Source organism: Tachysurus vachellii, chromosome 5 (assembly GCF_030014155.1).
Source record: "Tachysurus vachellii isolate PV-2020 chromosome 5, HZAU_Pvac_v1, whole genome shotgun sequence".
NCBI lineage: Eukaryota > Metazoa > Chordata > Actinopteri > Siluriformes > Bagridae > Tachysurus > Tachysurus vachellii.
In genome coordinates this window covers 9110749-9124583 of record NC_083464.1, presented here as the reverse complement: position 1 = coordinate 9124583, position 13835 = coordinate 9110749, and the positions used below count along the sequence as shown (strand labels likewise).

The following is a 13835-nucleotide window of genomic DNA, read 5'->3' as shown; positions in this document are numbered from 1 at the left end:
ATTTCTGTCTGTTGTCCTTTTGTCTAATTGGTTCTTTGATTGGAACAATGTGTGATTAGTCAATTTATTTATAGTTTCTCCTCCAGAGGCATTTTAAAAAATGGATGACTGATTAATCAGTCATCTGAGTAATCCACTTCAGTATTTTTCGTTACAGGCTGTATTGTATTTCAATTGCACCCGCCGATGGTGTGTTATGGATGTGCAAACCAAGTTTGAAAAAAAGGCTTAAATAAAGCTCAGATCTGGTCTGATCTGGTGTGATGTAGAGGGGTAGAGGAGGGTTTAATATGTACAATTATTCACACAGCTGTTATCAGTACGCTGTGGGAAACGACAGTATGGGCTAAAAAGAAATGAGCAACACCTGAAAGACTGTATAGCATCCAGCCAGTCTGATGGTACTATCATTCTTTGTTTTGTATGCATAAGTATAAAATATTCAGCTTCCAGTCGTTTTTACAACAATACTGTAGTAGTGAGGAAGCTAAAAATTAAAGCATTCTTAAAAGTGAAGACTTAGCTCCACTAGCTGGCTGTGCTAGTGCTAATATTTAAAATATTAAATATATGAAATTGGCACCGGTAGTTATTTCTATTAGAGGACATTTTGGACAGTTCATATAAGCACAGGAATGTGTGTAAAAATGAAATGTGATGCTGTTTGATTATCTGATAATAAAGTAGCCTTGCTATTGATTAAACCTCCTGAGGTAACAGAAAGAGACAAAGAACGGATACAGACATGGGCTCTTTTTAGGTGTGTTGAGCTGACTTGGAGAGTCATTTGAGACAGTCTAGTTGAGAGTTTGACTTGGAAATGTTTCCGCAATGATGCTTGTTCTAACGTGGTATAAATATTTTACCTTCTCTAATATTTTAAAAAAACTTGCAAGTTAAATATTAAGACTTGGACAAGGAGGCCAGGGAGATCATCGTTTTTGCCTAAGTTTAATTCGTTTAAAGATAATGCGTTTAATTCTTAAATAGAAATTCGTAATTTCTTGATTCAATTTTTTTAAAACTGTAATAAACTCCAGTCAGTGACATCTTCTTTTGTTTCTGTCAATGTGACCACATTAATGGACATACATCCATTTTTTTTAATTTTGATTTAACTTATTAAAGCCACACAATGTCTCTGTGTTTACTGAGCTGTCAGCAAAAAACACTGATTATGACACACATTATTCTATGTAGTGTACACACAGGCTTATTTACCATACCATCAATCTGGCTCTTTTGCAGGGGGCATACCGGATGTTCACCAACAGCACCTGCCTAAAGCACATGATTCTGAAAATCCGCCGGGACGCTCGCAACTTTGAACGCTACCAACATAACCGCGACCTTGTCACATTCCTTAACAAGTTTGCAGACACACAGCTGGAGCTGCCACGAGGCTGGGAGATCAAAGTAGATCCACAGGGCAAGGTGAGTCTTTCTACAAACTCAAACCCAGGCTTCTTTCACTACAGTAAATATATATATATAGTCGCTGTCGGGTCGGAAACCTTGTATGTCCAAATTTTGTCAATTTCATATTTTTTCACATATCGATGCTATTGGTCAGTCCCCACGTGAGTCTGTTATTTTTACAAGTTATTAGCCAATCTAAAGCCTTGAAAATAGCTTGAGCGCAAATCTCATAACTCCATTGGACACTTCAACTGTCTGAGAAACCTTGTAACTCCACCTCTTCTTCACTCCGCGGGAGAGCTGGGCGACATATTTCTCCTCAAGATTAAGAGTCACAACGAATCAACACGTCTTAAAGTGATATCTAAAGTGATTTTCGTGGGGCTCAAAAAAAAAAAATCTTGACCCCCGCTAGTTCTGGTGCTCGTCTGAGGACAGGAATTTAGCGCAAGACTAAATAAACCCTGTGCATTGCAGATAAGATAGGACTGTATCTTACAATGTCAAGGCAAACCGTTAACAAGTAGCTGCCTTTGCCGTCATGCTCATCACTTTAAGCAAGCTGGCTGGCTTTTTGCCTCGTTATTATACGTAAACATGCCGTATAACGTAGTGAAACGATAATTTGACCTTTATTAATTTTATTTTTTGGGTGAACTATTCCTTTAACTATGATTTTATCTATGTTTATCTGTGTTATTGATGTATTTTAAATATCTATTTATTACTATTTATTACTGCTTATTATACATGTTCATTGACATTTTAAAATGTTTTTTTATAATATAATAATTGAATTAAATTGAATGTTTTGGAAACCACTATTAAATTATTGTTTTTATTATTATTTTACTGACTTTAAGTCAGCCTACTTATAGACAATGCCTCTCTTGGCACTGTGCATTTAAAACACAGTTTTTTGGACACTAACAAGTGAAAATAATTAGGTTAGATACATTTGAGTAGGCCTGAGAAACCCGTGAGCCACGAAGGTAAGTTTGTGAGCAGATTAGACTAATTTCCACCTATTAGACAGCCTAATCAGCTTATCGTGTTTTGTATTGCATCACTTACAGCTCTTAAACCTTTAAAATAGAGTTTAGGAAGATGTATGTAACTACAATCATTAGCTTCGGTTAACTATTGAAGCCTTTTCTCTTGTCAAAAGGCTCAATGTGACCGCAGACTTTATTGAGCACAGCTGGCAGCAGCGACGTCTGTGTCAGTACCGTTCTTATCAATGACAGCATAATCTCGTATCTCCCTGCTCCCAAGTCATAAAGCTTGTATCTCCGATAAAACGTGACTTTGGGAAAATGATGTGTTAATGTTGGTACACAACAGTATATGATAGCAATATAAGGTATAATAACAACTTTAACGATACAATGTTTAATAACTCAAAAAAATACGGTGTTTTTTTAATTTCCTGAAAAATAATGGTTTTGGAGATACGAGGATTCCGCCCGACAGCGACGATATATATATATATATATATATATATATATATATATATATGTGTGTGTGTGTGTGTGTGTGTGTGTGTGTGTGTGTGTGTGTGTGTGTGTGTGTGTGTGTGTGTGTGTACGTGTACAGTATATTCTGTACTGTGCAAAAGACGTGCGAAAAAATGCTGTAAAGCAAGGATGTCTTCAAAACTAATGAAATTTATTGTGTTTACATTAAAATAATGCTTTTAAGAGCAGTAAACAATAATATATAAAACAAGTTACAGTACACATTTGGGCTGTTTTTTAAGGAAATTAGTTGGTCAATTTTTCTGGGCATCTTTCAAAACCAGCCATGGTTCTTCCGGAGACTTTGTCTGACACACTGCTTTGTTACAGTATGTAATGTGCTGCTTTCTGGTATAACTACATTAATTATCGATAATATAGATGTCAAAAGTGACCTTTTTGAAATTTATTTTTTGGTTTTATACTTTAAAAAAATAGTACTGTACTGTACATCCATATAATATCATAAATCTTTTAAAAATTCTAAAATGCATTATAGTATATTCGTTTAAAATCAGGGCATATGGAGATATTTAAAACATACAACATAAAGTCTTCTCCAAGTTATAACACATAATTTACTTTCATATTACTAATACAGGCAGTTTACTCTGTGAAAGAAATCTGCTCTCAATAATAGTTTAAATATTAAATCAATATTTGCCACCCCTTGCCCTCAAAAGTGTATTAGTTGTGTTGGGTTTTCCTGTAATGCAAGACATAAAAATTACTTACAAGTATGACTTAAATTGTGCAATCGTGTTCTTTTCTCGGACACAGTCATTTTATGTGGACCACAACAGCCGAGCCACCACCTTTATCGACCCCAGAATACCCTTTCAGAATGGAGGTTTGCCTAATCACCTCACACATAGGCAACACTTACAGAGACTACGCAGCTACAGTGCTGGAGAGGTGGGTAAACACACACACACATTCTGTGTCTTAGACATAGTGACTATGAGAGGTAAACCTGTAAAGTAGATCATTTGGCTTTAACTAAACACAACAGATCTGTGGATCTGGAAAAACTCAGAGAACGTTTGCGGAAGTCAGGGAGTTATCAACCCCAGAGAGTACTGAGGAAACAGGGATGTGGTGGGTGTGGAAACTACGAGTGTCACTATTAGACAACTGATTTCTGATTTTTCTTCAGAAGTATACTAGGAAGCTTCAGCTCTGGTGTTTCTCCTAAAGTTCAGTTAAAGTATATAACCCAGAAAAAGCGGACTGTCAAAAACAGCCAAGAAAAACATTTAGCATTTTAAAATATGGAAAAATAGTTATTACTTATTTATGTGTGTGTGTCTGTGTGTGCTTGTGTTTGTGTGTGTCTGTGTGCTGCTGAATGTTTTTGTCCTTTCCTCAGGCATCCGATGTGTCCCGCAGCCGAGGTGCGTCTCTCTTGGCCAGGCCTAGCAACAGCCTTGTAGCAGCTATCAGGAGCCAGTACCAGAATGACTCAGTGCCCTTAGGTCAATGTCTCTCTCTCACACACACACACACACACACACACACACACACACACACACACTCACACGTACAATTTCTAAAATGAATCTTCTGCTGCAAGCCTCATTTTTCTTGAAAGATAAATGTTATTGCTGTTACTGTCAAACAATTTTTTATATTTTTGTGTTTTCCTTTCATTTGAACCACACAATTTGTCACATCATACAATAAATCTGCCCTTGGTCACATTCAGACTGTATTAGTTTTACATTGAAGAGAAAAGATGCTGAAGAATTTTAGATTTTAAAATCTGATGTTGCTGTTAGCATCAAAAAATATTTGATGATGCTCAGTACAGTTAATATCACCAAGGGACCTGTACATACGACTTCAAGTATACAATAGTTGCACCAACTTATTTTTTAGACACTTTTCCATCCTTGCATATCCTCACATTGTTAAGTCTGAAGTCTTACAGAAATAAATATAGGTTCTCCTCAGTAGTCGGGACCCCGAGACAGTGGAGCGCTCTGCTTCAGACTCACTGTGGCCGCATCTCATTTTGTCCTTCTTTTTTTACTATCTTTCTCTATTTACACATCATATTACTTTTTATTGTTTATTCTTCTTCTCTCTTTCTTCTCTTTCCTGCTTACCTTTCTAAAAGGACTTGAGTATAAAAAGGCACCATAGATAAGATTCTTCAAGAAAAGTTAAAAAAAATTATTTAAATAAATTCAATTTTAGCACCAGGGGCACGGTGGCTTAGTGGTTAGCACATTTGCCTCACACCTCCAGGGTTGGGGGTTCGATTCCCGCCTCCGCCTTGTGTGTGTGGCGTTTGCATGTTCTCCCCGTGCCTCGGGGGTTTCCTCCGGGAACTCCGGTTTCCTCGCCCGGTCCAAAGACATGCATGGTAGGTTGATTGGCATCTCTGGAAAATTGTCCGTAGTGTGTGATTGCGTGAGTGAATGAGAGTGTGTGTGTGCCCTGCGATGGGTTGGCACTCCGTCCAGGGTGTATCCTGCCTTGATGCCCGATGACGCCTGAGATAGGCACAGGCTCCCCGTGACCCGAGGTAGTTCGGATAAGCGGTAGAAAATGAATGAATGAATTTTAGCACCTTTAGCAATGTTCATTTTTAAATAAATATTATCCCTTATGATTAAGAAAGACATGGCAATAGCAAGGAAAATGTCCTTGAGACGGAATTAGGTAGAAACCTTGAAAGGAACCACGGTCAATCGGATGCCCATCATCGTCTAAGTGACACCAGATAATGTGATTATAAATAATGTCTCTTCTATAACTGTGCACTATATGATCAAAAAAAAAAAGATTTTAACTTGAGTTAACTTATTTGAGTTAACTTATTCTAAGATTTGAATTCATCTTGAAGTCCATTTTGATGAAGTTATAATTTCACTGGTGGAGACTAGAGTGCAAAATTTTTCATGGCTCTTGCAGCCCCAAAGCTATCAGAACAATTTTAGTTCTAAGGCAACATAGCAAAACTGTAGGAACTGCAGTCAAAAGCAATCTTCGTGGTTTCTAGGTGTAACCATCCACAGTAATCAGTATCAGTATCTTTAGGCTGTTCATATGGGTTCATACTCAGCAGCGAAGTGGTGATTTTTAGGTCTACTAAGAAAGCTGTCTTAAGTTCTTAATATATTATATTATTAAGATAATTATTAAGTTCTTATTAAGTTCTTAGTTCTTAATTTAGGACACAGTGATCTTTTATCGTTTCATAGTTACAAGTAATGTTGTGGAACATACACTTTCATTATAGCAGCATATCGTCGCTGTCGGGCGGAAACCTCGTATGTCCAAATTTGGTCAATTTCATATTTTTTCACATATCGATCCTATTGGTCAGTCCCCACGTGGGTCTGTTATTTTTACAAGTTATTAACCAATCTAAAGTCTTGAAAATAGCTTGAGCGCAAATCTCATAACTCCATTGGACACTTCAACTGTCCACCTCTTCCTCACTCTGCGGGAGAACTTCGCTGCATATTTCTCCTTAATAAGAGTCGCAACGAATCAACACGTCTTCTGAGGTAAATGTCTTCAAAACACTGGGCTCAAAGAAAAAAAAATCTTGACCCCCGCTAGTTCTGGTGCTCGTCTGAGGACAGGAATTTAGCGCAATACAATCCACTGCAACGCGGACTAAACCCTGTGCACTGCAGATAAGGTACGGTGTTTTTTTAATTTCCTGAAAAATAACGGTTTTGGAGATATGAGGATTCCGCCTGACAGCGACGATATGTGTATGTGCTTCTTGTTCAAAAAGTTTGTTGAATACGGACAAAAAAAAATCTCGCTTCACAGATATTCGTTTTTCCAATCAGCCGAAATAACGATCGCATCTTTACGGAACCCGCATTGCGAATACGTGCTGATATCCTGCCTGTCGATTCATTCCATTATCAAAGCAACTCATTTCGCTCAGGAGCAGGAAGATGTAATCTGGCACTTCCTCAGTCTAATGCAGGCTGTCGATGCAGTGCGTGGGAAATAGCGAAGCTAAATTTACTAATGTCTTGCCTTAGGATTTCCTTTAGAGAGAAGAGTGAAACCCTCGCTTGGGATGTTCTGTAACCAGGCTGTAACTCTGAATGGTTGATGGCTTTTGCAAGGCCTCATTAACTCCAACTCGAGAGAGAAAGTAGACACCTGCAGCTTTTCAGAGTTGCACTTAGCCATTCTTTTTGCGCAGTCATTCAGAGGAGAAAATAAGCTTTTTACCAGAATATCAACTCTTCAAAGCTGGGTGGAAAGCTGATGACATTTTCCTCTGTTTATAGAGCAAAAATGTCACACAGACATCCTACAGAATTTGTGTTTATGTGGCTCCAGTACACCTAGTTCACTGCATGAAGCTTTTGTAAATAGATGAGTTGAATAAGGTATAAATTCTGAGAAAATGTTAAGGTCTGCAGCACTATGTCCCTCCAGGAGGCAGCCATCTGTCAACCCTCCGAGTTTAATATCCCCTTTACAGAGGATTAATACACAAATTAAGAGCATTTAATCAGACAGATAAATGTTGCCACGAATTACAGAGATGTGGATAAACAACTGGTAGGACTTTTAAACGTAATGTGGATGCCTAGATTTTCAGGTTGAGGCAATCCTTGAAATAAATTAAGCCAGATTTTATTTATTAGTTTGCGTGCTTATGTCAGAAAGTAATGAATGAAATAAAAGGCAAATTGAAGCAATTTTTTTCCATACTTTTTCATAGTTTTCTGTATATGTTTATTATTTTTTGAGCTAGCTTTATAAATTACTTCAGTGTGTAAGTACAATCAAGTGTAAAAGTTATCATCTGTCAGATGTCACATTTTATACAACGGGAGCCTAGAGTCTATCTCAGGGACTGAGTCTATTCCAATACAATACATCACATGAACAAGCACACCCCCATTCAGACACAATGGACAATTTAGAGATGCGAATCATATGTCATTCGGACTAGGGAGGAAACCTAGAGAACCTGGAGAAAGCCCCCATCATGTGTAGAACATGCAAACTCCATGTTGGGAATCAACACTCCATGTTGGGAATCTTCTTCTTCTTCTTCTTCTTCTTCTTCTTCTTCTTCTTCTTCTTCTTATTATTATTATTATTATTATTATTATTATTATTATTATTATTATCCTCTGCTTCCAGCTGTGCTTCCCAAACCAATTGCACTCCATATAAAAAGCCATGTCATTCATTCATTCATTCATTTTCTACCGCTTATCCGAACTACCTCGGGTCACGGGGAGCCTGTGCCTATCTCAGGCGTCATTGGGCATCAAGGCAGGATACGCCCTGGACGGAGTGCCAACCCATCGCAGGGCACACACACTCTCATTCACTCACGTAATCACACACTATGGACAATTTTCCAGAGATGCCAATCAACCTACCATGCATGTCTTTGGACCGGGGGAGGAAACCGGAGTACCCGGAGGAAACCCCCAAGGCACGGGGAGAACATGCAAACTCCACACACACAAGGCGGAGGCGGGAATCGAACCCCCAACCCTGGAGGTGTGAGGCGAAAGTGCTAACCACTAAGCCACCGTGCCCCCCATGTCATTCACTTCTCTTTTAATTGAACAACAGGATAGAACAGCACACCCGCTTCGAATGTTATCACTTGATTGATTAACCACTGATAACATCCAATCAATTGAATGATGACATTTGAAGCGGGTGAACAGCACATACTGTAAGCCTCTCCACTATTATTCGTGCCTGCGGTCATGCATTATTCATGTTTTTGGATATACAGGATCTACTTTAGATGGGTTCTCTTATGAATCTGGTTCCTCTTGGAGGCTTGCTCATTAGCAATTATCTATATCACATACAACTGTAAAGCTGCTCTGTGATCTATCTATTGTTAAAAGAGATACACAAATAATATGTAAATGGAGTGATTTGAGATGGTATCAATGTGAATATTACCGATTAAGTACTTGGTGTGTTATTTAACATGCTGACAAAAGTCATGCTGTTCTATGGTCAGGTGAATCCACTGGTGCCTTGGGCAGGTTGTGTCCTAGTCTAATTTAGTGACTGTAGAAAGTATGCGATTAATACATAACCTCTGTTTTTATTTCTAGTTCAGTTTACTTACTTGCAATCCATACTTCTTTTTATGTATTACAGCATATAATGAAAAGATTGTGGCTTTTCTACGCCAGCCGAACATTCTGGAACTGCTCCAGGAAAGGCAGCCTAGTTTGGCCCGCAATCACACACTCAGGTAGGAGAACTCTGACTTTATAAGAGTGTAATATCACTTAATCATGTACTCAAGTCCCTGTGACACTGGATATTAGTTTAAGACTGAAACAGAATTTTACAATCATCATGTTTGAGACACTTCAAAAAGGTGTGTCAGATCTCAATTCAGAACAAGTCCAATTCTAAAACTTAATCACTGACCATCCCAAACCATTATATACATTTACCTTATTCTTTAATCCAAAATAACTTACAAGGAACACAGTATACAAATGAGCAGTTCAGGGTTTGTTCCTGTTGAAGGACCTTCATTGGCAGCATGGTGCTGCTGTGTTTAATTGCTAGGTTGAATTAAAACCCACTGCCACCATTATAACAATATTAAACAATACTCTCTATCACATCCAGGTCAGTAAGAATACACAGTGGGCTCAATGGATGCAATACCTGTAACACAGTAATTTTGTAGAAATTGACTCATCATGTTTAGACTGTAAACTTTTCTTTGTTCATTTTCTTGAAGTAAAGTTAAATACCTTCCTGTATTTCTTTTTAAATCAAGAGCAGGTAAACCTCCATCTTACACCGATCGGAGTGGTTTGAACGCACCTGATGTCATAATTATGGCTTCCCAAATCGTAAACACAACTTTAATGCTCATGGTCACTTTTACCAGATTACTGATTAACCACACTGGGCTCAATTACAGTACATCACCACTGCTCTCGCAGTTTAAAAGTGAGGACAGACTCTCTGTCTTCATATCCATGTCCATAGAGTACCATAATGTTTTTGTCTCAGGTTTTGACCTAGCTTGCATGTTTTTTGGGTTATTCTTTTGTCTTGTAAATCATAATTATTAAAACCATGGCGTGCCTGCACTTGCTTCCTTAATTCTTTCTTGACAACCAATTTACTGTCTTATAAACATGTTTTTTTTACAACATGAATTGTTTCTCATAAGACACTCTTATCCACGGCAACATACTTTTTTTTTATTATAACAACTAAGGGTTAAGGGCCTTGCTCAAGTGTTCAACAGTGGCAGCTTGGTGGCCCTAGGATTTGAGTTCAAGACCTCCTGATTGGTAGACCAACACCAACATCCCCATGTACTGCTATTAAATCTTTAGGGTTTTTTAACTGATACACAATTGCATCTGTTAATTAAGTAAAGTTATTTGCCCACAAAGAGTATGTGTGTAATAAACCCTATATAATATAGAATTATTAAACTCCAAAGTGCAGTGATGAAAAAAATCAATCTGGAGCAACATGCCAAAATAGCATAGCCATGTTTTATGGGGAAAACTGAGGACCTAGGGTTAGGGTTAGGTTAGCTTTAGTGATATACCATTGTTCAATTATTTCCATGTGTTTATTGCTTGTAATATTATAACTTGTAATTAATGTTTTTGGCATATATTTTCTGAATAATACATTTGTTTTTCTGGGTAATATGCTATTTATGTATCATAGAATACTAACACTATCACCAACAGACATGCAAATCACTTTTAATTGTAAGTTTACCCCTCAGACAGAGTGACAGTTTGACTCACTGTGTTTGTTGAAACATTTTGAACTTTTGACTAGAGGATTACATTAAGACCGTTATTAGATTTGTCTAAAATGAAGGACCCTAGAAGGCAGCTGAGCCCTTATGTAGCCCAAAAATGTTGTTTACCTAAATGTAAGTAATGTGTATTTTTGAGGTCAGCATTTTGGATTTTAAGAAAGAAAAGTCAGGAAGCAAAAATAGGGCAGTGGTAGCTCAAGCATTTAAGGCTTTGGGTTGGTGCTTGGAAGTTCAAGGTTCAAAGCCTTACACCACCAAGCTGCCACTCTTGGCCCACTGATTAAGGTCTGCTCTAAGGGGTGTATCATGGCTGACCCTGTACTTTGACCCCAACTTTCAAAGCTGGGATAGATGAAAAAAAAAATTGCTGTGGAAGTGACATATTATAAAAACACAGGTCAGGGAAGTTCTCTTTACAGAAATGACAGGATCATGTGATTGCACTGATAATCTCTGAGAGACGATTTATAAGTCTGGGTCACCATAATTTACCTTCTATACATCAGTTCTCTATGTTACATGCTACTGTGTTTACTGCCAATGGATTATGGATGACTGTCATGGCTGCTGTTCTCAAACTCGATAAGAGCATCGTTTATGTTGGTCTTTGCAGTATAGAGTTACACACTGTGACAGATTTCTATCTTCCAAATGTGAACATCTGATCGTTGTCTTAAAAGCATTCCTGAACGCCACCTATTACAGCTCCATTCAGCAAGGCGAAATGCATTATCTCTGTGTTTAAACACAATTAACATTCCTTGAGCCATTCAGGACTAAATAAAAAAGGAGCCAGAGTTGGACCAGGGTAATATACTGAGTGTCCTGTTTTGTTCCTGCAGGGAGAAGATCCATTACATCAGGACAGAGGGGCCACAGGGGGTGGAGAAGCTGTCTTGTGACGCAGACCTGGTTATGTTGTTAAGGTGTGGGGTTTTTTTTGTTTTTTTTAATAAAGGCTCATGAAGTGGGAAATATCATGCAGTTCAATAGTCATATCAGTATCTAACTGGATGTTTCCTCCATTTCTTCATTGTGGTGTGTAATGATGATGTGTTCAAGTCCTAACTTGACTGTTTTACCGTGACTGAACATTTATTGTCTTGTTTTTTGTGATTTCATGTTTTTTCTGTGACTAAATGATTATAGGCTGCTTTTCCAAACACGTGCTGGTTCAAGACTTGTGCTTAATTATCCTGTGAGTGAGAAAATCATCCATTCAGCATCTGTAGTCTAGGACAAGAGAGAGATCTAAAGTTACATTTACTTTTTTAGCAGATGCTGTTATACAAGAGAGCCAAAAGATAATACAAGCATAGACTGTATACAGTCTGTGTCATATTTACTGGTATTATTGGTGTAGATGGATTATGGAAATATTTTTGTCGTTATTTAGCTTATTACATCAAAAGTATCTCATCTTTATTTAAAGAATAAAGCCACATGGATGGACTAGTAAAAAGGGTTGATTCTGTAGCCACTGAACTTTTTGTGTGTATTTACTGTAGATGAATGTTTTGGACCATTGTCCTACAAGAAGATTCAACTGCAACACATTTGTTGCTTCTTGGCAAATATTTCTTCTTGGCACACAGATTTTCATTTTGAACCTCCTGGTACGTCATGGAGGCCATAATTCATTGTACCCTAACAATACGGAACCATGTGTTCTACTTAATCATCCTTCATGGCAAATCCTTCAACAGTGTTTGTTGCCAAATCATTAATTCTGGTCTCCTCCGATCATAGAATCCAGTTCCACTGATCTCTAGGTGTTTATATTTGTAGTAAGATAAAAAAGACATGCTGCCAATAAGAATGCATTTGACATATTTGTGGCGAGAAATTGCAGAATTGTAGATTTATTTATTTCAGGTTTAGCATGTAAGCTAAAGTAACAAGTAGCAAGTAACTGACAAGAAAAACAAGTAGAAGACTACGGAGAACTCACAATACAGCTAAACATGAATCCTAGTAAACTCTTACAAGTGAAGACATACAGTATGTTATTACTTTAAGTGAAAGCTGTACTCATGTTCGACGTCACGCAACACATCTTGGCCCAAATCTGGTAAAAATCAAATTTTTTAAATTGAAAGATCTTCCAAATATCATATGTACTTGATTTTTCATTCATTTTTTGCATTTCCAAAATCGTTAATTCATAGAAGGACTATTAATAAAGATATCATTTATATTTTTATGAGGAGAAGAACAATAATAAAACACAAATTGTGAATCTGATGAGTGCAGCTAAGTTTATCTTGCCTCCTGTGTCTTAATATGCTGTGTTTAGCTCTGGGTCTGATCTCTTTCCAGTTTGTTTGAAGACGAGATCATGTCATACATCCCGGCTCATCCATTCCATCCTGGCCTCAACTTCTCCCCGAGATGCTCTCCTGGATCCTCACCCCAGAATTCACCAGGTGTGTGTATTCTGTGCTTTAAAAAAATAATAAAAAGCCTGTAGATGATACTATTCCCGAAACTGGCAAGAACTTGCGAGTAAAAGTGGGGAACATGATTTTATTTACAAAAACTATAATTAAAGCTACTGTAGAATTATATTTGTGTCTGTTGACATTTTTGGCAGTTTGTACAGTGAATATTTTACAAGTAGGAATCATTTAATACAGGCACATAACCTAGAGCTAACAGTGTGTTTGCATTGGCAGGACCACAAAGAGCCAGAGCACCTGCTCCATATCGCAGGGACTTTGAAGCCAAACTGCGCAATTTTTACAGGAAGCTTGAAGCCAAGGGCTATGGCCAAGGGCCAGGAAAAATCAAGTATGTGTATGTGTGTCTGCCTGTGTGTGTGTGAGAGAGAGCAAGAGAGAGACATCAGAGTTATGTGCATCATGGTTACATTACAAAATGAAAGCAGATCTAAACAGTTGCCGTCTGACACACACATCTATCTGTCTTGTGAAAGGCTGATCATCAGAAGAGAGCACCTGCTTGAAGGCACCTTTAATCATGTGATGGCATATTCACGCAAGGAGCTCCAGAGGAATAAACTCTACATCACGTTTGTGGGAGAGGAAGGGTATAAATCATGGCTTTACGGCACTATCACTTCCACCGTACAATACACTGTGTTCCAGAGGTCG

The 13835-nt window shown here is 37.9% G+C and overlaps 1 protein-coding gene across 1 annotated transcript in view; it reads left to right on the top strand.

Annotated features, from left to right (window-relative positions):
* Positions 1-13835, top strand: part of LOC132845250 (E3 ubiquitin-protein ligase HECW1) — an 89762-nt gene that overhangs the window by 62437 nt on the left and 13490 nt on the right. Inside the window, exons 14-21 of the mRNA XM_060869171.1 lie at positions 1249-1434; positions 3717-3851; positions 4306-4411; positions 9066-9162; positions 11565-11648; positions 13042-13148; positions 13398-13512; positions 13658-13771. Of these exons, the coding sequence (XP_060725154.1) occupies positions 1249-1434; positions 3717-3851; positions 4306-4411; positions 9066-9162; positions 11565-11648; positions 13042-13148; positions 13398-13512; positions 13658-13771 (944 nt within the window). The remainder of the gene's footprint in view (positions 1-1248; positions 1435-3716; positions 3852-4305; positions 4412-9065; positions 9163-11564; positions 11649-13041; positions 13149-13397; positions 13513-13657; positions 13772-13835) is intronic.